Source organism: Littorina saxatilis, linkage group LG12, assembly GCF_037325665.1.
Source record: "Littorina saxatilis isolate snail1 linkage group LG12, US_GU_Lsax_2.0, whole genome shotgun sequence".
Lineage (NCBI taxonomy): Eukaryota > Metazoa > Mollusca > Gastropoda > Littorinimorpha > Littorinidae > Littorina > Littorina saxatilis.
The window spans coordinates 36132192-36158060 of NC_090256.1; the positions used below are offsets into that span (position 1 = coordinate 36132192).

At 42.2% G+C, this 25869-nt stretch overlaps 1 protein-coding gene across 1 annotated transcript in view; it reads right to left on the bottom strand.

The window, feature by feature from the left end:
* The window catches only part of LOC138983079 (polycystin-1-like), a 97923-nt gene that overhangs the window by 6073 nt on the left and 65981 nt on the right, over nt 1-25869 (bottom strand). Inside the window, exons 11-25 of the mRNA XM_070356485.1 lie at nt 17886-17985; nt 14997-15568; nt 13695-13940; nt 10346-10452; nt 9531-9657; nt 8951-9072; nt 8319-8438; nt 7456-7870; nt 6581-6728; nt 5289-5528; nt 4810-4991; nt 3960-4190; nt 2392-2726; nt 1772-1843; nt 981-1043 (exon numbers count right to left, since the gene is read on the bottom strand). Of these exons, the coding sequence (XP_070212586.1) occupies nt 981-1043; nt 1772-1843; nt 2392-2726; nt 3960-4190; nt 4810-4991; nt 5289-5528; nt 6581-6728; nt 7456-7870; nt 8319-8438; nt 8951-9072; nt 9531-9657; nt 10346-10452; nt 13695-13940; nt 14997-15568; nt 17886-17985 (3080 nt within the window). The remainder of the gene's footprint in view (nt 1-980; nt 1044-1771; nt 1844-2391; nt 2727-3959; nt 4191-4809; nt 4992-5288; nt 5529-6580; nt 6729-7455; nt 7871-8318; nt 8439-8950; nt 9073-9530; nt 9658-10345; nt 10453-13694; nt 13941-14996; nt 15569-17885; nt 17986-25869) is intronic.

Consider the following 25869-nt stretch of genomic DNA (forward strand, 5'->3'; position numbering starts at 1 on the left):
GTTCCACTGTATAACGAAGGCACCAGCTTTGCAAGTTTCCAGAGTGATTTTACGGGGCTGTGCGGTGTACGGCTGGTGTTATCTGAATATCATCAGCATCAGATGCCGACAACTGTTGCATCAGACTTAGAGGCCATCAACATTTTGGCCAAGGACAAGCCCATCCACTGTGATGATGGCAGTAGGTTATCTCCCTTCAATAGTTACCAGGGCTTATTTTATCATAAGTGATCATTGGTTATCTCCCTTCAACGGTGATCAGAGCTTACTTCTCTGAAAAAAATTATCAGCAATTGCCTTCATTCAACCGTGATTAAAGCTTGCTTCCCTTCAAGAATGGTTATAGGTAACATTCATTTTGAGGTCCCTCCCCTTTCAACAAGGATCATGAGTTACCTCCCTTCTACAGGAAATCAGGGGTTACCTCCCTTCAACAGACATCAGGGGTTACGTCCCTTCAACAGGGTTCAGGAGTTACATCCCTCCAAAAGTAACCAGGGGTTAACTTCCTTCAACAGTGATCAGGGGTTACCTCCCTTCGACCGTGATCAAGGGTTACCTACCTTCAACATTGATCAGGAGTTACCTCCCTTCAAAAGTGATCAAGAGTAATCTTACTTCAACAATGAACAGGGGTCACTTCCCTTCAGCGTTGATAAGTGTCAAGGATTTATATGTTTTCTCTTTTTTTTGTGATAGTGAGCACACATGCCAACAAAACAACTACAAAACTCTTGGTGGAAGAACTGTTTGAAGAACATAACTGAAATACTTGAGTCAGAAGCATTGAGCCTAAAAGACTTCCATGAACTGAAAAATATGCTTCATCTTAAAGTACTGTACGTGCCTTTGAAGACTCCATTGTTGTCGAATAAATGACATTGGATGACAATGTGCCATCAAAGACCAAAAGTAAATAAGATTATTGAGCTGTGTGTATGGGCCTTGATAATGATGGTAGCCAGCAAGAAAGCACTCACCGCGTACTCGTCCTCCTGATGTGCGAGGTGACTGGCCGCGACGCGACGTCTCTGTTCTGCTACCTGTAACACACATACAAATATATACACTGGAACCCCCCCTTTAAAGACACTCACCTCCCCCCCCCCCCCCCATCCCAATTTAAGACTCCTTCACTTTTTTCCCTAGAGATTTTCTGTATAATTATAACGTCTGCAAATTTAGCCCCATTTTAAGACTCCCGCCTTCTTAAGACCTGAATTTCTCAGATTTTTAAAGGCCTTGAAAGGGGGTTTGCCCTGAAGCATTCAGACATCTTGGAGCCGCTGTGAATGAAAGACATAGCAACAGGTGGAAGCTGCTGAGTTCCTCCTCATGTACACTGCGCGTGAAACTAACAGACAAGTCTGCTTAATGCCCTACCACAGATAGACTTTCAAGACTCAAGACTCCAAATTTACTGTCTTTACAAAAACAAGGAAAATTCCCATGCAGTGTCGGGCGGTTACAGGCATAAAATACATCACATTTACTAAGAATTTAGAATTGCATTCTCACCCAAGACATGCATGCATGATCACGTAGAAATTGTTTAACACGAACATACGCTGATTGAATGATTTCGACAATCGATGAAAGCTCTTTTACATTCCATCGGAATTCCAATAAAGGACACTCGAGGAAAATTAATGAGCCGATGAAGACCAAAAGCAAATCAGATTATTCAGCTGTATCTACAGGACTTAAATGACAATTCCCAAGAAAGTAAAAAGTGAAAATGGTGTTTCAAAGCCAAGGAAAGACAACTCACGGGGCCCATCTGCCTCCTCCACAGTTTGCCAGGGAAGAACAGGAATAAACTCTTCCATGGGTCCCGACGAGTCTGGAGAACACAAAACCACAAACATTATCACACCGCTCAGCGCTTCTCTGACATCATAATATACACACAGTGCAAGTCACAAAGAAACTTTTTTTTCACAGATTAGATACATGTACAGTGGAACCCCCCCTTTTAAGAACACCCCCCCCCCCCTTCCCACCCTCCCTCCCTAAAATAAAGTTCAATTCAAATTGAATTTAACCCTTCCCTCCCTCCCTTCCCGATGATTGAAGGGGGGGTAATGTGTTCATTTACACATGTTTTGTTAATGCTCCATCAGAACTGATCTTGCTACAAGATTCAGTACACAAGATTTAAAACACTGAGCTATATGGAAAAAGAGTTGACTATCAACATAGAAAGTGTAGACTACCACCAATGTCCGAATGCTTGTATCAGAATGTTTCTGTCAAGATGCTGATTAAAGAATCAATGCTTAGGACAGAAAGCTCTTTTCAACATGTGGTCACAATGTCTGTGTAAGAACTAGATGTCAATTGTACACAGAAAAGCAAGGCAGAATAGTTTTCTGCAATCAATTAACTCACCCATGCTGCTGTCAACATCTTCTTCAGGAATGCTCTGCGGCTTTTTGGCAGAAGTGGTGGTGGAGGTTTGGGCGTGGGGCGAGGGGGTGGCAGTGGTCACCGTTGCAACTGTCGTGGCCAGCTTCAGCAATTTGTAGGACGAGCCGTCAGCCATGACACAACCCTTGTGAACATCCTCTGTCTGGGGGGCATTCCAATGCACAATCGACAGCGTCCAGCGGTAACCAAGGCGACGCTTCTTGCAAGCTGCGTGTCCGTCGCAGTGAGCCACGAGAGACACTTTGTCGTTGGAGTTGACCCAGCCATCTCGACACTGCTTGCAGCTTACCATCAACCTGCAACATGAAATGTTGAAATGGACACATTTAAAAATCAAAATGTCTACGCACTAACCCCTGGCACACTTGTGTATTCTCCACACCTTTCTTCTTCTTCTTCGCTCATGGGCTGAAACTCCCACGTACACTTGTGGGTTTTAAGTGTATGACCGTTTTTACCCACCATTTAGGCAGCCATACGCCGCTTTTGGCGGCTTCACACTCAAATGGTGTCATGCTTCTGCTGAAGTGCACACAGAGTCTTGAAGAAATTTGTGTTTCTCTTCATTGTAGTGTTGTTATTGTGACTGACATAACATACCTCTCGTCATTAGACCAAAGCTATAAAACTAGTCTGTGTACCATGATACTGAGCTAGTCTATGCAGGTCAGATATAAGACACAAAGAAATGGAAATAGAGCAACATTAAAAAGATAATACAGTGGTGCCTTTAATACCAGGCTCCCCCAATGAGAAGACACTTTCTATTGTCCTTCTCTCTATTATTTTGACAAAAGTATACCAGGCCACCTGCAACGTACGGGCACTTATGGCTGGTCTCAATGGTGTTTTATCACAGGTACCACTGTACTGATCAACATCATTAAAGAATAAATCTAAAAGACAAAAACTATATTTAAAACCCAGAATTGTAAAAAGAAAAGCTTATGGAATAACAGATGTTCGGTCGACTAGCTGCATGAGTAAAAAAAAAAAAAAATGACAGCTTTCTTTTTTAAACGGAACATTATATTTTGAAAGCACAGAGGTGTAAAAAGAAAAGCTTACAGAATGACAGATGTCCGGTCGACTAGCTGCATGAGTAACAAAATCTAAAAAAATAAAAGCTCTCTTTTCTAAACCAAACATTGAAAGCACAGAAATGTAAAAAGAAAAGCTTACGGAATGACAGATGTTCGGTCCATTAGCTGCAGTATTTAAAGAATCTAACAAATCAAAGCTCTTTTTCCTAAATCAAACATGGAAAGCACAGGAGTGTAAAAAGAAAAGCTTACGGAACAACAAATTTCCATTAGCTGCAGCATTAAAAAAAAAAACTAAAAAAAACCAAGGCTCTCTTTTCCAAATCAAACATGGAAAGCACAGAAGTGCAAAAAAGAAAAGCTTACAGAATGACAGATGTCCGGTCAACTAGCTGCATGAGTAACAAAATCTAACAAATGACAGCTTTCTTTTCTAAATGAAACATTATATTTTGAAAGCACAGAAGTGTAAAAAGAAAAGCTTACGGAATGACAGATGTCCGGTTGATTAGCTGCACGAGCTGAGAAGCCTGAGCCGACTGGGAGCCGTGAACTGACTGGGAGCCGGGGGCAGACACCGTCAGCTTGAAGAGGAAGCTATCGTCCGCAGTGAACCACGCTCCGTTCACCTCCAGTTTACCCCCGTCCATGCTGAGTGCGCTTTCGTTGAAACAGCTCTCTTTGGGCCGGTTGTGGGGATGGCAGCTCCACGTGTAGCTGTGAACAACAGACAGGAGAGAAATAGAGACAGATGATACAGTGGAACCCCCTTTTTAAGACTCCCACCATTTTAATTAAAACCCTGTTTTCTCAGACTTTCTTTTCAGAACCTCTGTAAATTTACCTCCTTTTAAAGACCTGATTATCTCAGATGTTTGGAGATCTTAAAAGGGGGGTTCCAATGTAGGAACACGGTGATGTCACACTGAAATCTCAAGGTGACAAAACCCTACAAATAACAGCACAGCACAGCACACAAAAGAGAAATAGCGATAGATGATAGGTATAAGATGGTGCCATGCTGATATCAACATGGTGACAAAAACGCTACAAGTATACTTGTGAGAAGCCACAACAGACAAAAGAGAAATAGAGACAGATGGTAGGTATACAAGATGGTGCCACACTGAAATCACCATGGTGACAAAAATACTACAAGTGCAGCAAACTCCTCAAGAACGCTTTCAGCAAGGAAATGCGTCCAAGGTAACAACATTTCATTGGGTAACACTTGTACAAGAACCTTTTTACATACATTGGAGCACCCCCCCCCCACACACACCCCCTTTAATGATGGGCCATGCACACATGGCAGGTATCAGTGAAGTTTGTTTACTTGAGAAGAGCGGTGTTGTTGTCAGGATCTGAGGAGCCAGTTCCGTCCAGTAGGAGGATGGAGGATCGACTAACTCGCCGCAGCACTCCGCCCCGTATCTCGCTCCTCACCTTAGTCTTCATCACCTGCACTCTCACTGTCACCTCCTGGTACACAGGGATCTCTGTCCCGTTCATAGACACCTGTACAACACAGGTAGACAATAATGTAAGACAAACAGTTCAAACTCATAGAACCCCCCCCAAAAAAAGTTGCCATCCCATGAAAACAGGAGCATGAAGTGCAAGGGGCAAGGTGTGCAAATGGCAATGCTATCAGACTATTGCAATGACATGTCATGAAAACAGAAGCTAGCAAGTGACTGACTAAACCTGTCAGGCCAGAAGATGTCATTAGGTGTGCTAATGGAAACAATATCAGTCTACTGCTTTGCCATCCCACGAAAAGAGAATTAAAACCAACAGGTAAGCCTGCCTTACCTGTAAGGTGAGAAGATGCAGGCCCAGGGACAGGGTGTGGGGTGGCAACAACAGCTGTGGGTGGTGAAGGAGGTGCGATTCCACCCTTACCCTCTCGCTCTTTCCGCTCCAGTCGTCCCCCCCTGCCTGGAGCGCTGACCCCTGCAGCCTGTCGACACACCACTTGTAGGTCAGCTCCCCCGTCACGCTACAGTTCAAGGTCACCTGGGACTCCACACGCAGTGCCTGCCATTTCCACGCCTGTCATAGAAAGAAACATGGTGAAATTTCTTTGTAGAGACTATCACAAACAGCTCTCCATACCAGTCATAGAAAAGAAACACAGTGAAATCTCTGTTTTAAGAGACCCTTTCACAAACAGCTCTCCACACCTCACCGGTATGCTCTCTACTGACGTACCAGAAACGTGAGCTACTATAAATAACTGACGCTCAAAGCAGGGAAACAACTAAGGATAAGGACAGAATAAGATTTCATATAGTCCTGTGAGGTTACCCCAATGGAAATTCGCGCAGCTTTCTCACTGGGGAAAGTGAGCTGCCATACAGTACGCAGACCTGCCAACCCCGGTGAAGCCTCAAGAGTAGCAATATAGATTTTGTTTGAATTTTCAGCGTAGCAAATAGTGTTTGAGAGTAGCATTTTCTAAAATGTATTCCCACATCCTCATTTATGCCATCTTGCAGGAACATAACATGCCCTTCAGAGAGTATCTTTAGTACTGCCTTTCAGTATAGACAATGTTTTATGACCTATTTTATGACCGCCACACGGACTGGAAGGCAGAAATGAGCACCAGGACTCTCAAAAAGAGGAAACCGTTAGCATGCTTGTGATGATTTATTTAAGCATAGCAATCCATAGTTTGGCATAGCAATTACTCTTAAAACGTAGCATGCTACATCGAAAGCGTAGCAGTTGGCAGCTCTGAGTATGGCGCTTTAACCCAATTTTTGTTTTCTCCTGTATGCGCGTATTGCTGTTTCCAAGCCCTGAAACTTTCGCTGTGAGCTTGGGATCTTTATCGTGCACATGCGTGCACACGGGGGTCTTCAGACACCAAGGAGAGTCTGCACAAAGTTGACTCTGGGAAATAAATCCCTTGCCGAACTTAGTGATCGAACCCAAGCCGATAGCGACAACAAGTTTTGAAGCCAGTGCCGCGCTACTGACTGAGCTATATACCCACCCTAACAACTCCGTCAATGCTGCCATGAAAGGGGGGACTACTGCGTCACCCTGTCATACTGAAAAGCTAGCGATCGCTGAATGAAAGTGGTGCAGTGTCTCACCTTGAGGACAGTGGAGGGTTTGCGTGTGACGCCGACGATGGTGACGGTGGGGGGCTTGCAGTGCTGCGTGAGGAGGAAGAGCCGCTGCTGGAAACTGTCTCTGCTCAGCGGGTTCTCTGCCAGCAGTTCCACCATGTACTCTCCAGTCCTGCCACACAATTGAAGCACATACATGATCTGTCAAACTGATGTGAAGGTGGGACAGTGGAACCCCCCTTTAAATACCTCCAAAAATCTTAAAAAATCGAGTTTTAAAAAAGAGGGTGTCTTAAAATGGGGGTAATCTTACAGAAGTTAATAACAGAAACTCTGCAAAATCAATGTCTTAAAAAGGAAGGAGTCTGAAATTGACGGGTCTTAAAAGGGGGGTTCCACTGTATATCATATTGTTCAACATACAGCTAGCTAGTCTGAGTCTAAACACAAAGCAAAAGTCTGCAGTATGATTCCATGAGCAGGCAGTACCAAACAGGTATGCTACCTGTACAGTCTGAGTTTGGTGTCTTGCTGAATACACATTATTTTGCTGTACTGCTGTGCACAGTCAGAATTTAGTGTATAGATGGTTGGATAACTGTTACACCCCTGCACTAACACAAACACATACATTGCAGACATTGGATGGTACACACACAGTGTTCTGTATTTTCACACAAACACACAGTGTTATGTACCTTAACACAAACACATGTGGTATTCTGTACTTTAACACACACACACACACACACACACACACACACACACACACACACACACACACACACACAGTGTTCTGTACTTGAACACAAACAAACACGGTTGTAGATATAGACATACATATCAATCAAACTTGTGCACTAACACCAAACCCATACAGACATCAGAAAGCAACGTACCTGTCAAACTTGTGCCACACTTCCTTCGCCTTGGTGCGTACAGGGGGAGACCCATCTCCAAAGTTCCATGTGAAGTTGAGCATGTCCCCCTGGTAGATCAGGACTGAGAACTTGATGGACTCGTTGACCAGGTGATCTCCCTTGGTCTCAAAGCGAAGACCCGCCAGTGGCGACACAACACGAACCTCAATGGGCACGGAGATGGCGTTGCTATGGCAATTGTGAGCGGTGACAGTGACCCTGAAGAGGCCGGAGTGGGGGTAGGTGTAGGTGAGGAGGGGCTTGCTGACCATGGGGGTGGTGCGACTCAGGTCCCAGTTGTAGTGGCTGACGTGCGTACCTTTTGGGAACACCTGCGCCTCGTACGTCCCCTGCTCACCTGCTGCCACCACTCTTTCTGCACTGACGTTGACACCTGCACAAACAGCACAGTTTGTGTCACCATAGTGATCACACCTTGTACACTAGCTGCTAACATTATTCTCTGGCACTGACAAGGAAACCTGGGTAACCAGCTGTGAATAGAAGACCGACTGTATGTTTTTGTATGTCAAGTATTTACTGAATGCTTTGACGAGGGTGGAGGGGACCTTTCAGGTGACTTGTGTGTTTTGTTGTTGATGAACAAATTGGACTTTATCATGTAAAACAGAATTCAAATTGATGCTCAGTAAAAATAATGGCCAATGCTAATGTTTCTGGTGTCAAACAGATACATGGCTCTGATACATTCCCAATTGTTTCCTCTCTCCCTCTCACTCTTTAACACACATACACATACAAACACACACACCCCTACCTCCCCACCCTGAGGAGTCCTCTAATCATCCAAACGGGTACAAATGGGCAAGGATCCAACTCACTCTGGATGCGTTGCACGACATCAACGTTGATGAGGTTTGTGACAGACGACACCTGGTTACTGGCCGTCACTTCAACTGTTTTTATTCCTGGCTGACGATACTTGTGACGTACACTGCCATCTGGAAGCAGTATATTATCCTCATGTTAAATATTGATCAGTAAATTAACTCTTTTTATTTTAAATACACACAAAAGCACCCCATTCCCAACCACATACATTTCCAATCCCCTGCCCCACCAATAATATTAAAATGGGAGTAAAGAGACTATGTTTGGATATAACTCTGTCAAGATTTTATGAAAGAGTTGCTTTCCCTTTTTTTTTCCACGGAAACACTGCGGCAAGCCTACAATGTTACTTGTAGCTGCCCTCAGCGTTTCTGTGGAGAAACACGGAAATACAAGGGAAAGCAACTATTCTACAACGAATTAAAAAACGACAGTTATTTCAGAAAATTGTCAAATTACAGACCTTATGAATCAAAAATCTGAAAAGGCAAGGCATTAGAAGAGGTAGTCATAAATTGTAAGGAGGGGGAGCGGGGCGAGAAAGAAGGTGGGGTATGGGGTTTGTGGTCATCAAAGGGGGAGGGGGGGGGAGGGGGGGAATCCACTGTATCTTCAAACTTACTGGCATTGACGAATTCTGTCTCATCGTCCAGTTTCCAGGTGAAGGTGACGTTGGAGCCCTGCTGCGGGGCAGCATTGAGCGCTGTCTCCTGGTCGAAGGGTGTGCAGAACAGAGCAGGGTTCCTGCAGGGCAGAGCTGATACAATTCAATGAGTTTTCAAGGACATTTCCAGGACCAAATAAATGCTTTTCAAGGACATGATTTTCCTCAAATTAATGCAAAGCACCAAGCTTACCTTCAGTTTTTCAAGTCTGCAAACTATTAGTCATTCCGTAGTTGTTTCCCTTGCCAACTTCCAGGAAGGGAAGCAACTACAGGTGACTAGTAATAGTTAGTTCATCTGCTTTTGTTTTCACTCGATCTTTTATTCTCCCAAAATGTGTGTACTGTATTTGAGAGAAAGAAAAAGGGGGTTGCATTTTTTTTTAAATAAGACAAAATGTATGGGCAACAATTTGGACAAATCAAGTACTTTTCAATGACTATTTAACAAAACTCTATTTTCAAGCACTTTTCAAGGCCTGGAAAAGGTTTTCCAATTTTCAAGGAGTTTTCCAGGGTTCAAGGACTCTGTACGAACCCTGACAGAGGGTTGGGCTCAAACAGGGGACCCTGTACCGGGACCTGAATGTAGAGGGGTTGGGCCAGGGGCGTCGTCATGTTGCTCAGCAAGTTTCTCGCCGTTACCGCCACTCTGTACACGCCCTCTGAAATCACACACTCAAAACTTGGTTAAGATTGGCATGATGTTTTCTTGTCAGCAGGAACACTAGAGTCTGAAGTGATATAAATAAAATTATCTTGTTAAGAGTTGCATACAGTTTTGTCTTCAAACGCAACACACTGTAAAGTATTGTGCTAACCATGGCACACATACACACTTTCTGTTATTCTATCTTTCAGTGTGCATGCTATGCCGATGAATTTAAGGGTGAACGGTGTTCGTTCTCCACCCAAACTTTCACATGTATTCTACCATCATGGAAACTGGTAGTCACGTGATGTTTTTCTGAGCCAGATGCATATTAGAAGATCGTGCTCACTCGATGACACAGTACAGATACTTCTCTCACGACTTAACTCATTGTCTCCCAGGTACCCACTCATATGGCTCTATCTGACCAGTTACGGATATATCTGCTCAGACTGTTAGGTTCAGTCGCTTCCTGTAACGTTGATCTAATGCCTGCATTCCAGCATGTTGATACACAGTTACTACAATTCTGAGTGACCTGCTGCAGCACAGCTGGTCTTGGCAAAAAAAACTTGGTCAACATAGGTGGGGTAGAAAGTGTTAAAAGCTTCAGAAAATACAATCAAGCAGTTTTACCCGTTTTTAGCAGATACTACGCTCACAACTTGATAGATTCAGAAACCACACACAAGCCGTCTTACCCGCAGTGTAGAGATGTGTTGTCTTGGCGACGCCATTGACCCCTGTCAACTCCTGTGTCTTGCCGTCCCCAAAATCAAAGAGGAACATTACCGGAGCTCCGTCTGTCCTGCAACACGAGCACCCCTTTTATGTCTGTTGAGATTGTGTTATTTTTGTTGTGTTTTTTAAAAGGTAACAGGATATCTATTCACTTATTACGGAATTGAAAATGTAAGAATTTGATTAAGAAAAGAAAAAGACCTATGAAGAAGGATGTACCCCGCCTTTTATAAAAAAAAAAAAAAAAAAAAAAAAAAAAGAATAAGGCTTGTAGCAGCCTGCATGCAACCAAGATTAAAAAAAATGAAAATAAAATGAAAATAAAACAAATGTCTGTCACCTACCATGTCTCTTTCGTTTAACTAATGTTTTATTTCTGTGTACATGTTTGTAAAATTGACATTTATAAGCATGAAAACAACAACAAGCCTAGCTAAGGCTTAAAGTTGTTTCTGTAATCTGCCATGTTGCTTGGGTTAAAATAAGGTTTTATTTCTGTTCACATGTTCGTAAAATTGACATTTATGCTTAAAGTGGTGTCTGTAATCTGCCTTGTCGCTTAGGTTAAATTAAGGTTTTATATCTGTTCACATGTTCGTAAAATTGACATTTATAAGTACGAAAACAACGGCAAGCCTACAGCTTATAGTGGTGTCTTCAAAACACATTTTCACTAAGAAATATATGGGTAGATACCCAGCTTCGTGACTGACACTACTTAAGGTCTTTCACATCACACACAGAGAGAGAGAGAGAGAGAGAGAGAGAGAGAGAGAGAGAGAGAGAGAGAGAGAGAGAGAGAGAGAGAGAGAGAGAGAGAGAGAGACAGAGAAATAGAGAGAGAGAGAGAGTCAAGAGAGAGAGGGAGAGAGAGGGAGAGAGAGAGAGTCAAGAGAGAGAGGGAGAGAGAGTCAAGAGGGAGAGGGAGAGAGAGAGAGAGGGAGAAAGAGAGAGGGAGAGAGAGAGAGAGAGAGAGAGAGAGAGAGAGAGAGAGAGAGAGAGAGAGAGAGAGAGAGAGAGAGAGAAACTGAAACTGAACTTTATTACCAAAGGATAGAGGTTTTAGGCAAAGCCTAATCTTACAACCTGTCCCTTATACAAACACTTAATACAGACACACATAATATAGATACATAGTAAAATTGACAAGGTTATTGTTACTTACAGACGTACATAATGTAAATAGTAATAAGAAAAGGGTTATGGTTTTGTATACACATTCAAAAATGGGAAAAACAATATAGTGTGGAAATTGCAGCATAGTTGCAATAATGCATTGCATATAAACATCCAAAACAACTAATAACAAGTCGCGTAAGGCGAAAATACAATATTTAGTCAAGTAGCTGTCGAACTCACAGAATGAAACTGAACGCAATGCCATTTTTCAGCAAGACCGTATACTCGTAGCATCGTCAGTCCACCGCTCATGGCAAAGGCAGTGAAATTGACAAGAAGAGCGGGGTAGTAGTTGCGCTAAGAAGGATAGCACGCTTTTCTGTACCTCTCTTTGTTTTAACTTTCTGAGCGTGTTTTTAATCCAAACATATCATATCTATATGTTTTTGGAATCAGGAACCGATAAGGAATAAGATGAAAGTGTTTTTAAATTGATTTCGACAATTTAATTTTGATAATAATTTTTATATATTTAATTTTCAGAGCTTGTTTTTAATCCAAATATAACATATTTATATGTTTTTGGAATCAGAAAATGATGGAGAATAAGATGAACGTAAATTTGGATTGTTTTATACATTTTTATTTTTTTTTTACAATTTTCAGATTTTTAATGACCAAAGTCATTAATTAATTTTTAAGCCACCAAGCTGAAATGCAATACCGAAGTCCGGGCTTCATCGAAGATTACTTGACCAAAATTTCAACCAATTTGGTTGAAAAATGAGAGCGTGACAGTGCCGCCTCAACTTTCACAAAAAGCCGGATATGACGTCATCAAAGACATTTATACCCAGGAACTCTCATGTCAAATTTAATAAAGATCGGTCCAGTAGTTTGGTCTGAATCGCTCTACACACACACACACACAGACACACGCACATACACCACGACCCTCGTTTCGATTCCCCCTCGATGTTAAAATATTTAGTCAAAACTTGACTAAATATAACAAAAGGGAGAAAACAAATGTGGGGAGGAATTGTCCCAATCATTCGCATGTATATCATTATCAATACATACACATAAAGAACAAATCAAAATACAAACATAACTTGACTAAATGTAAAAAGCACTAAAATATCAGACATGAAAAGTGTTCTATTTACCCATTAAGCGGGAATGAAACTGGCGCCTAAACGTTTTCACAGAAGAGGCATTTCGGAGGGGTAGGGGTATGGAATTCCATAAAGATGCTCCTGAGAAGGCTAAACTTGACTTATACAAGTCTAGACGAGGGATGGGGGGAATCAGGTTCTGGGACCCATATCTTTTTGTGGCATGTCTGAAATGTGATTTTAAATATCCAGGAACATTATTGTTAATTACTTTGTACATAAAGACAGCCTTGTTTAGCGTCAACTGATCTTTCAAGGGAAGGAAATTAAGGAGCTTTAATTTATCATCTGTTGGCTTATTTGACTCATGCAGAATTAGTTTTGCAGCACGGCGATGAAGAGAATTGAGTCGTTTGAGATGAACATCACTGCAGTTATCCCAAAGTGTTGAAGCAAAGTTGATATGGAGCATTATGTGAGCATAATAAAAAAGAGAGAGAGAGAGAGAGAGAGAGAGAGAGAGAGAGAGAGAGAGAGAGAGAGAGAGAGAGAGAGAGAGAGAGAGAGAGAGAGAGAGAGAGAGAGAGAGAGAGAGAAAGATAAAAAAACCAAGAAATTCCTCCGAGGTAGGAAAAACACCCCCGTCCATACCATTCTCACTGCCACCAACTGAGAAGGTTATTTCCCTTTGACCATTAATATGTCCCTCTATAAGTCCTTGTAGAATCTTAATCCACCAATAACTCCCTAACCGTGTGTTTGACTGGTCCCAATTTTTGTAAGGACCGTCTCAGGAATGTATAGAACCTGTTCACCAAGTTTGGTGACGATCGGTCCGTTCATTCTTGAGATCTATATGCGAACACAAACACACACACAAACAAACAAACAAACAAACAAACAAACACATCGACCGAATCCTATACACACCCCTATACCGGAGGTGTAAATAAGAAAGAGAGGGAGGGTAAGTGTGTGAGATAGATAGAGAGAAAAACAGACAGACAGACAGACAGACAGAGGCACAGAGAGACAGAGGCACAGAGAGACAGAGTGATACAATGTGGCTTACTGTGCCTTGAAGGTGACGTTGTCACTCGAGTTGCGCTGTGGGTGGAAAAACGCTCCGGGGATGTCCAGAAGCTTCCCTGCCACGCTAACTGTTTGGTTGATCCAGGTCACTGGGTGCTGCACGATCACTGGTGCAGGTAGGCTGGCTGTCACTGGTGCCCTCTGCAGGTGGTTGGACACCTTGACTGTGACTGGGTATTCACCAGCGGTGAAGAAAGTGTGGGTGGCGACACTGGTGTTCCCCTCGCTGACAGGGAAAGACAAGTTAGCCATCTTTTAGCCATTCACCAATACAGTGGAGCCTCCCTTTTAAGACCCTGTTTTTCCGACTTTTTGTTCATAACCTTTGTGGGCGGAAAGAAGCTCCAGGGATTAACCCCTTCACTGCCCACCCCGTATGTAATACGTGGTCATTTTTGGTTTGTCGTACGCCCATAACCGTATCTCGTACGTGGGATTTGTGTCAATAACATTTCAGGACATTTCTGAAAACTAAATGGGAGTTAACCACTATCCAAGTACTTGAAGGGGTTCTAAACACAGCTCTTTCCCATAGACCGTTCGGATAAGCTACTACCATGTGTTGACAACTCACCACTGTGCCTAGACATAGAACCGATCTATCAGTATTCACAATGGCGGCCGAAAGTCGTACCTCAACTCGTAGACCTGTTTTCAAGCGATACAGTGTTCTGGAAGCTCTACAAGAAGTGATTTATGGATTACCACACAGAAGAATACTTTTATGGGCTGTAATGTGAGTACCTGATGTTTGACACCAGTTTTAGCAGTGTTTTGTGTGGTTTTATGTGCTGCAATGTGTGTGTGTGTAAGTCCGGAAACTGTAATTTTTGACAAAAAATGGTCATTATATCAATGTTTACTATAACAATCACAAACAAAGTCCAATGATCATGTCATCCTATAATAGCCAAGGGTATAAGCAAAACACATGGCAAAGATCTAAGAGATATCTCAATAAATGATCGAGCAGTGAACAGATTAGTGAACCTACCGAAGAAAGCGAAATTTTGCCCTGGCGCACAGCAATACCAAAATGCTGTTATACTGTGGCAGTGAAGGGGTTAAGACCCTCTCGTGCAAAAACATGATTGAATGTGGGAGTTTTAGCCCATGATCGAAGAAGAAAGAAGAAGACCCTCTCCTTTAGACAAACTGATTTTCTCAGATTATGGAGGTTGTTAAAGGGGGGTTCTACTGTATTACAAACAGGTGCAAACCTTAAAGGCAACAGCCAGCTACGGGCAGTTATAACAACAGCTTCACAGCCGATAAAACCTACCTGATAGGCGGCTCATGGAAGGAGGGGCCAGCGAAGTCCCACGCAAACTGCAGGTTGTCCCCGGACCCCACCACTGCAGTGAACATCCACTCTCTCTTCTCCGCGACGTTGACCACAGGGGGGACATCTGAGAACAGCTCAATGTCGCTGATGGCCTCCTCCACAACTGCCCGCTTGTGTCGTGTGAGAGTAGAAATGTTGTTGGACACTTTGACCTGGATGTGGTAGACCCCTACAGCCGCGTAGAGGTGTTGGACAGTGACGTTGTACGCTGGAATCTGTTCCTGCCAGTCTTCCCACCCTACTAGTACGCTGACCGCTTTCTCTTCCCATGACTTGAACTCTTCCACCGTTCCGTCGCCATAGTGACACAGCATGGTGAAACGGCGACCGCCATGAACAGTGATGGTGATGGGGGTGGGATGAGAGTGGGCGGCGACAGGGACATGGAGGCGGAGCCTGGTGAGGGGGTAGGTGACACTGACATTCAGGGCGGCTGATGATTGGCTGACGTCATTCTGACAGTAGATACCCACCCTGTAGGTCCCTTCCGCTCTGAACCCTCGCTCATACTGGGGGTAACAAATGCACAAAGAATCAAACAAATGAGTACACATGCTCAAACACATACATATACACGCACACAGGCATACACGCAGATAATCATGTATAGACACAGAAGCTTTCACATGGGTATCTGCAATGTAAGGTCCACCTAATAACGGAACAAGACAAGACAAGACAAGACAAGACAAGACAAGACAAGACAAGACAAGACAAGACAAGACAAGACAAGACAAGACAAGACAAGACAAGACAAGACAAGACAAGACAAGACAAGATAAAAAAAAGACAATCTTTATTAAGAGGAGAACAAAAAATTTTCAACTTTTTCACTACATCTAGCGGCAATTGCTGGAAACCATTCTGTTCTTGACAACATAGCTTTGGCAGCAAGTATAAACTGTTTTCAAACCTGTAAGAAACACACCTGTCAGAGACACACCTTTAAGAGACACACCCAAAAGAGACACACCCGATAGAGACACAACTGTAAGAGACACACCTTTAAGAGACACATCTGTAAGAGACACACCTATAAGAGACACATCTATAAGAGACACAACTGTAAGAGACACACCTTTAAGAGACACATCTGTAAGAGACACACCTATAAGAGACACATCTATAAGAGACACACCTATAAAAGACACATCTGTAAGAGACACACCTATAAAAGACACATCTATAAGAGACACACCTATAAAAGACACATCTATAAGAGACACACCCGATAAAGACACATCTGAAAGAGACACACCTATAAGAGACACATCTGAAAGAGACACACCTGTAAGAGACACACCCAAAAGAGACACACCCGATAGAGACACAACTGTAAGAGACACACCCAAAAGACACACACCCGATAGACACACCCAATAGAGACACATCTGAAAGAGACACACCTATAAAAGACACATCTATAAGAGACACACCTATAAAAGACACATCTATAAGAGACCCACCTATAAGAGACACACCTATAAGAGACACATCTGTAAGATACACACCTATAAGAGACACATCTGAAAGAGACACACCTATAAGAGACACACCTTTAAGAGACACACTCAAAAGAGACACACCCGATAAAGATACATCTGAAAGAGACACACCTGTAAGAGACACATCTGAAAGAGACACATCTGAAAGAGACACACCTATAAGAGAAACACCGAAAAGAGACACATCTGTAAGAGACACACCTATAAAAGACACATCTATAAGAGACACACCTATAAAAGACACATCTATAAGAGACCCACCTATAAGAGACACACCTATAAGAGACACACCTATAAGAGACACATCTGAAAGAGACACACACATAAGAGACACACCTATAAGAGACACATCTGTAAGAGACACACCTATAAGAGACACATCTGTAAGAGACACACCTATAAGAGACACACCTATAAGAGACACACCTATAAAAGACACATCTGTAAGAGACACATCTGTAAGAGACACACCTATAAGAGACACACCTATAAAAGACACATCTGTAAGAGACACATCTGTAAGAGACACACCTATAAGAGACACATCTATAAGAGACACATCTGTAAGAGACACACCTATAAGAGACACATCTGTAAGAGACACACCTATAAGAGACACACCTATAAAAGACACATCTATAAGAGACACACCTATAAAAGACACATCTATAAGAGACACACCTATAAAAGACACATCTGTAAGAGACACACCTATAAAAGACACATCTATAAGAGACACACCTATAAAAGACACATCTATAAGAGACACATCTATAAGAGACACACCTATAAGAGACACATCTGTAAGATACACACCTATAAGAGACACATCTGTAAGATACACACCTATAAGAGACACATCTGTAAGAGACACACCCGATAGACACATCTGTAAGAGACACACCTATAAGAGACACATCTGAAAGAGACACACACATAAGAGACACATCTGTAAGAGACACACCTATAAGAGACACACCTATAAGAGACACATCTGTAAGAGACACACCTGTAAGAGACACCTGTGAGACCTAACAGTAAGAGACACCTGTAAGAGGCACCTGTAAGAGACACACCTGTAAGACACACCTGTGAGAGACACACCTGTGAGACCTAACAGTAAGAGACACACCTGTAAGAGACACACCTGTAAGAGACACATCTGTGAGACCTAACAGTAAGAGACACACCTGTAAGAGACACCTGTAATAGACACACCGGTGAAAGACACACCTGTGAGACCTAACAGTAAGAGACACACCTGTAAGAGACACACCTGTAAGAGACACACCTGAAAGTGACATACCTGTAAGAGACCTACCTGTAAGAGAGTTGTGAAGCCACTGTCATACTCTCCTCCTAGGGTCCAGCGACACACCAGGTGGGTCCCCTCTGACACCTCTGCCTTCCAGGCCTTGTGACTGCAACAAACAGCAAACGAACGTCTCACATATATTTAATCTCCACATTGTCTCCTGTGAGGGCTAAAAGGTCATCACTTACTTTTTTTGGACAGTCTTAATTGACTGTCAGACTAGTCTAGTCAAAACTATTCAGTAATCATCATTCCTACATGCAGGAAATCAGATCCATTTTGGGTTTTGACAATAATCAGCCCATGCACACAACAAGCTTAGCTTAATTTCAGCTGCAGCACAGTTTCTCAAGATCTCATGCAAATGAGTCACCCATGCATGTGTGGCTACCTTGATCAGTCTAAGGGAGGGACTTATGCCTGAGGAATGCAGAGGCACGGTGATAGCGAAAGCTGATGTACATACATAAACAATCCAATCGACGGAAAATCTGCTGTAAGACTGACATCAGTGTATAGCGATGACCACCTCAAAAGACCCATGACTGACTGACATCAGTGTATAGCGATGACCATGCACCTCAAAAGACTCATGACTGACTGACATCAGTGTATATTGCTATTTGGTCAATTGGGCAAAACTGAGCTCAGTGCAAAAGTGATATCGACAACATTTCCGTCGATATCAGTTTTGATATCGACGACCTCTTTATTGCTTCTCCACTTCAAAAACAAAAACACCTAAATTTAAAAACAAACAAGTATATATGAAAATGTAATTATCCCAGAATTTAGTTGAGCAAGTGACTAAAGACTTTTTGAAAGGAAAGACATTTTAAAATACTGAAAAGTACAAGAAAAGAGTGAACAAAAAGAAATAATAATCAGAGGGAGGGATATGGAACAGCCATTGGTCTGTTTCGACAGTGATATCAAAATCTCGACCTCCGGTCTCGATTTTGATATCACTGTCTCAACAGACCATAGCAGAAGATATCATCACACAGTCCGTCAATATTGGGTAATAGCGATGACCACCTCAAAAGACGCATGACTGACTGGCACCACTCGCACCATGCAATCTTCTTCTCAAGTTCTTCTGCGTTCAATTGGTCATGCATCACAGTTGTTGACCGAGGGATGTCGCAATAAATAGCCATCAATCACAGGTACAATGCATTCAACCTCTAAACTCAGGCCAAGGGCAGTAGAACAGGGCTGGCTACAGACATGAATAACACTGTTGTTCCCAGACAATAGGTTAGTTTGACTTAGATTCAAAATATAAATATATCTGTCCAAAATGTCCTGGCCAGAAGAAACAAATTGTAGTGTCAAAAGACGTTCTGTGTGTCAAAACTATCATACATTTGACCGGCCTAGGGGCAAAACCATGTGTCAGATCAAAAACGTTTGCATGAATGACCGAAGACCGAGGCCTGGGAACAACACTGGAATAATAATTATGTCGGCTCAATATCAGTCACTCAGAATGTTGATGACACACCTAAAATACACCTGGTATACCTGCATTACCTGCCTTCAGTACACATGCAAGCATTATAGGTATTATCGTCTAAACTGACAAAATCACTCCATCACTAATTGCTTTGCCCTTTTCACAATGCTCTGGAATTTAGAACCGTTTGAAAAGGCCTCGTGAATCATCTCCATGAAAAAAGCTTGTAACCGCACCGAATTTAAACCACCACTCCCATTCCTTAACTTGAACACAAAATCTCCCCCGAAAGCTGCGTATGGTTGCCTATAAGGTGGAGTAAATACGGTCATACACGTAAAATCCGACTTGTGCACACAAAAAAACCCAAAAAAGTGTCCATGGGAGTTTCATGAGTCCAAGAATGCAGAAGAAGAAAAAAACATCAAATCAATGCTTCAAAATGACGGTTTAATAAATTATCTGACATGAACATTTACCTTCCAGCCGTGCTAGCCCCAAAGAAGAAGATGAAGAAGTGACTAGATCCAGAGAGAAGAGTGTAAGCCGGGACGTGGCAGCATACCTACACAGGGAACGAGCACCTGCATAAGCCCCTGATACCACCAGGCAGGCAGAGAGAGACAGCTTGTAGTGAACACACACACTCCCCTTCCCAGGCCAGGGATACCTCAGATGTACCAATCTGATTCCACTGACAATTCCACATCAAATGAAATCACTCAGCATTGGCACATTGTCAGGGGTAGGGAGGGACAAGGGAGTGGGGGAGGGGGAGGGGGAGAGGGAGGGAGAGAGTGTTTGTATGTATGGGCATTTGGGATGGAAGGGGTGGGGTGGGGGGAGAGAGAGAGAGAGAGTTTGTATGTATGGGCATTGAGGATGGGGGAGGGAGTGGAAGGGGGGGGGGGGTAGCAAAAAGGAAGTTATAGGGTGGGACAGGGGAAAGAACTCCAGAGGGCAGAGAGAGAGAGAGAGAGAGAGAAGGGAAAGTAGTAGGTTTGAATCTTGCTGGCAGCGGAGCCAGGGGTGTTTAGTCAGCAAACATTGTGCACCTTGAAGACGGCTGGGGCAAACACCACACGAATTCCTCTCCCCAGCCGAGCTACCCAGCTACACAAACCTGGATACCATAAGACACCCCAGCCCTTTATCAAAACTGTCGATTCCCTCTCCTTTCTTTCTTCTCTCCACCCTTCCCACTACCCCAAGACAGCCTGATCTGATGGCGCCATGGAAACCAAGCAAAAGCACACAAAGTCTGCGTCAAATATAGGCCTCTGATTCTGGCTAACATGAACGGGTTCTATATCTTACAAGAACCAGTCAGTAGCTGTCACATTGACTTGCTGTTTCATTGGATTTCTCACTCTTTCTATTTGCTTGGAGTCTCAGGCATTACACAGCTAAAATAACGCTTTTAGAAATGTACTTTGTCCATATATACTCTTGAACATAACCTACAGAAATGACGTTATAAAATGATTAACACTAAATGTGAATGCATGGTTTTTGAAAGTGATCCACAAGCATAGCTTGATATTAACAACATCCTGAAAATGAGTGAATCCTCACAACTTACAAATGAAAGTGTCTACAAGCTAGGTCCTCAACTCATTTTTCTCCATCAAAATTACGCCCCTATCTAAAGCAATAACAGATTGCTTACAAGATCCCCTTGGCTACCAAATCCACATATCACTAACAGTTTAATTCTCTCCCAGCCATCTCATCACAGCTTAGCTCACACTAACAAGTCTACTTCTTTCAAGAAGAATATCTTCTTTCCAGATCTAATTAGGCAGGCTTGAAATTCCTTCCTTTTCTTTCTGTATTTCATGATGTCTACTTTCTGGAATGGCTTTAAGCTTCAAACAAATAATGAAGCTCAGGCCTCTGTCTCCCCAATTATATTACACCATGTAGACTTACTCCACAACTGAGTTTACATGCAATGTTTCTTAGAACTCTTCTTGAAACATGTGTGATGTTATAAGAAAAAATACAATTCTCTACAATGTCTGTAAAGTAGTGTATTAAGCTGACAGTGTACGCCATCAGGACTAATAAGCTCCTCAAACACCCAGACACTACCAACATTATTTTCAGGATTAGCCTTCTCACATTACCACACAGTACTAAAGAGGAACCCCCGGCCTATTCAAGACCTAATTGTTGTTTTGCCCACTTTTTGTTCATAACGTCTGTAAATTTACCTCCATTCTAAGGCTCCCTCCTTTTTAAGACCTGATTTTCTCCGATTTTTGGAGGTCTTAAAAGTATAGTAACATGATCCACAGGACTGGCCTTGCCACATGGCCAGACATTACAGTGAAACCTCTGTTAAATTGTCACAATCTCCAGTATTCCAGGACTTCTTCTCTCCAGAAAGACGTTTTCGGAGACTACATTTTTCTTCACAAAAATACCGGAAATTGTTCTCAAGATATTGTATTCACAACATTTCGTTTCCAAAAGCCAGGAATGTTGCCTCCATTTTGAGATGCCTTCTCTCCACTGAGACTTTTTTTTTAATTTTATTTTTAATTTTTTTTTTTTTTATTATTATTATTATTTTTCTCTTATTTTTTTTAAACCTCAGTTGCATGCAGGTTTGCTACTACAATTATTTTTTGCCTAATTTTGTTGTTGTTGTTGTTGTTGTGTGTGGCTTTTCTTTTCTCAGTCAAATGTGTACATTTTTAAATCAACAAACTTTATCAGTAAACTAATATGTTTAAATAAATAAATAAATAAAAATAATCATAACATAAATTTATTTACTTTACTTTATTTGGTGTTTAACGTCGTTTTCAACCACGAAGGTTATATCGCGACGAGGGAAAGGGGGGAGATGGGATAGGGGAAAGGGGGGAGATGGGATAGAGCCACTTGTTAAGTGTTTCTTGTTCACAAAAGCACTTATCAAAAAATTGCTCCAGGGGCTTGCAACGTAGTACAATATATGACCTTACTGGGAGAATGCAAGTTTCCAGTACAAAGGACTAAACATTTCTTACATACTGCTTGACTAAAATCTTTACAAACATTGACTATATTCTATACAAGAACCACTTAACAAGGGTTAAAGGAGAAACAGAATCCGTTAGTCGCCTCATACGACATGCGGGGTGCAGAGAAATAAGGATGTGGAAAAGAAGACTTTTGGTAAGTGAAATAAAGGTGATGGATCCAGTCAGGTAGAAATAAGACAACAAGAAAAGAATTGGAAAACTGCAGGGAATAGTAGGGAGAGTTTTCTTGGAAGGAAATATAGGTGAAAGGACTGGTAAGGCAGAAATAAGACAAAAGAAAAGAAACAGAACCGTTAGTCGCCTCTTACGACATGCTGGGTAGCATCGGATAAATTCTTTCTAGTCCCAATCAATATGGGACTCCCCCTAACCCGCGGGGGATACATAAATTTATTCCTAATGTTCAGCTCAGTTTCCAATAATACACCCAAATCTAACTTTTTCCCATATTTAAATTTTCCAATGGTCATTTTGGTAATTAAAATACAATAATTCACAAAATAAATATAATCATTTTTCAAACTTTCCCTAAAATAACCCAAAAATACATTTTCTTCATTCAAAATAATGGCAACGTGTATTTTCTCATAAACAAAATCTTTACATATTTTCCAACCTTTCATCACCTCTTGGCAACTAAAAAAGAACATCGAGTAAGTGTGAATTGTGTAATGAATTAGACACCTTCTTCACTAAGACCTAGCAAATCTGTGTGAGGTTCTTGAAGGTGTTAAAACAGAGGGACAATTGTGTGGCCCATGTCTCCTTGATTTCACCTAACAAAGACCCTGTAATATAACCAGTTAAAACAGAGGGACAATTGTGTGGCCCATGTCTCCTTGATTTCACCTAACAAAGACCCTGTAATATAACCAGTTAAAACAGAGGGACAATTGTGTGGCCCATGTCTCCTTGATTTCAGTCCTAACAAAGACCCTGTAATATAACCAGTTAAAACAGAGGGACAATTGTGTGGCCCATGTCTCCCTGACTTCACCTATCAAAGACCCTGTAATATAACCAGTTAAAACAGAGGGACAATTGTGTGGCCCATGTCTCCTTGATTTCAGTCCTAACAAAGACCCTGTAATATAACCAGTTAAAACAGAGGGACAATTGTGTGGCCCATGTCTCCCTGACTTCACCTATCAAAGACCCTGTAATATAACCAGTTAAAACAGAGGGACAATTGTGTGGCCCATGTCTCCCTGATTTCAGTCCCAACAAAGACCCTGTAATATAACCAGTTAAAACAGAGGGACAATTGTGTGGCCCATGTCTCCTTGATTTCACCTAACAAAGACCCTGTAATATAACCAGTTAAAACAGAGGGACAATTGTGTGGCCCATGTCACCTTGATTTCAGTCCTAACAAAGACCCTGTAATATAACCAGACAGTATTGAGCATGTCTTAAGAATTCTACTCATCACAACATGTAATTTTCTACCTAAACAATGTCTGCTTTGGCCATGGGGGCTGGGTAGCTCATTTACCGAGTACTGCACTTGTGATTCCTAGAGTCACGGGTTCGAATCCAGGCCGGGACGGACACAGGTCAACTTCATGAGCAGACACATGCAGAGACGGTATCCGTGTGCCACCCCCGTGTCATCACAGTGGCATGTTAAAGACCTTGGTCATTATGCCATAAGTGCAGGAGGCTGATGACACCTTTCTTTCTTTCTTTCTTTATTTGGTGTTCAACGTCGTTTTCAACCGTTCAAGGTTATATCGCGACGGGGAAAGGGGGGAGATAGGATAGAGCCACTTGTTAATTGTTTCTTGTTCACAAAAGCACTAATCAAAAAATTGCTCCAGGGGCTTGCAACGTAGTACAATATATTACCTTACTGGGAGAATGCAAGTTTCCAGTACAAAGGACTTAACATTTCTTACATACTGCTTGACTAAAATCTTTACAAACATTGACTATATTCTATACAAGAAACACTTAACAAGGGTAAAAGGAGAAACAGAATCCGTTAGTTGCCTCTTACGACATGCTGGGGAGCATCGGGTAAATTCTTCCCCCTAACCCGCGGGGGGAACACCATGACTGCTACCAGAAAGCAAATAGTGCAATCTTATACAATTCTGAGCACATTTATAGCAGTTTATCATTCTTTTCTTCTTCTTCGCTCATAGGCTAAAACTCCCACGTGCACTTTTAGCATGAGTGGGAATGTAAGTGCATGACCATTTTATCTCCGTTATTTACGCAGCCATACACCGCTTTTGGGCGATGCGCATGTGTAATATCAGAACCTGTAGAACATCCACAATTCTTAAAGGTCTTATATGTTTGATACCAACTCAATAGAACACTGTCACAGGGTGATGCAGTAGTCTCCCTTCACAGCAGCCTCTGCACTGGTAGAGTTGTCTGCCCTTGAAGGCCGCTTGCTACTTATAGTAGCTCAACGTTTCTTCTACGTCGCTGGTTAGACACCTGTCAATTGTAGCATTCTGTTTGTAATAGGGTCTGGCTCCTAGCTGCTGTCTCCTGGTATACTCTTGGTGAAACCTTTACGCAGTTTTTGTATTAACTTAGCTCTAAAATCTTAATCCTGTTTGACTGGCTTTGCCTCCAAAGGTCATTGATGTGCTTCGGCCACTCGTTACAACACTATTCAGTTTTTAACAGCCTTTCTTCACACTAAACATAACAGAGGAAGATCGAGAACACTCAATTCTGAATGCTAAAAATGGGCTACAAACATGCAAAAACAAGTCAGTTCTTTGTGTCTTCTATAGTACAGCTGACCCAATGTTACAGGACCTTACTATAAAAGCAATGTTTCTCTGTGCTGTAAAATGTCCCAGAACAGTTAGAACCTTTAAGACTACCCAATTTAAAGCTACCTCGATTCTTTTAAGACCCGAGCTGTTTTTTCAAATAGTCTGAACAGAACAGCTTACCTCTTGAAATTACTCTCCCCCCCCCCCCAAACCCCCCCCCCCCAACCCCCCCCCCCCCCCCCCCAAACCACCTTTTTACATTTAGTCAAGTTTTGACTAAATGTTTTAACGTTGAGGGGGGAATCGAGACGAGGGTCGTGGTGTATGTGCGTGTGTGTGTGTGTGTGTCTGTGTGTGTGTGTGTGTAGAGCGATTCAGACTAAACTACTGGACCGATCTTTATGAAATGTGACATGAGAGTTCCTGGGTATGAAATCCCCGAACGTTTCTTTCATTTTTTTGATAAATGTCTTTGATGACGTCATATCCGGCTTTTCGTGAAAGTTGAGGCGGCACTGTCACGCCCTCATTTTTCAACCAAATTGGTTGAAATTTTGGTCAAGTAATCTTCGACGAAGCCCGGACTTCGGTATTGCATTTCAGCGTGGTGGCTTAAAAATTAATTAATGACTTTGGTCATTAAAAATCTGAAAATTGTAAAAAAAAATAAAAATTTATAAAACGATCCAAATGTACGTTCATCTTATTCTCCATCATTTTCTGATTCCAAAAACATATAAATATGTTATATTTGG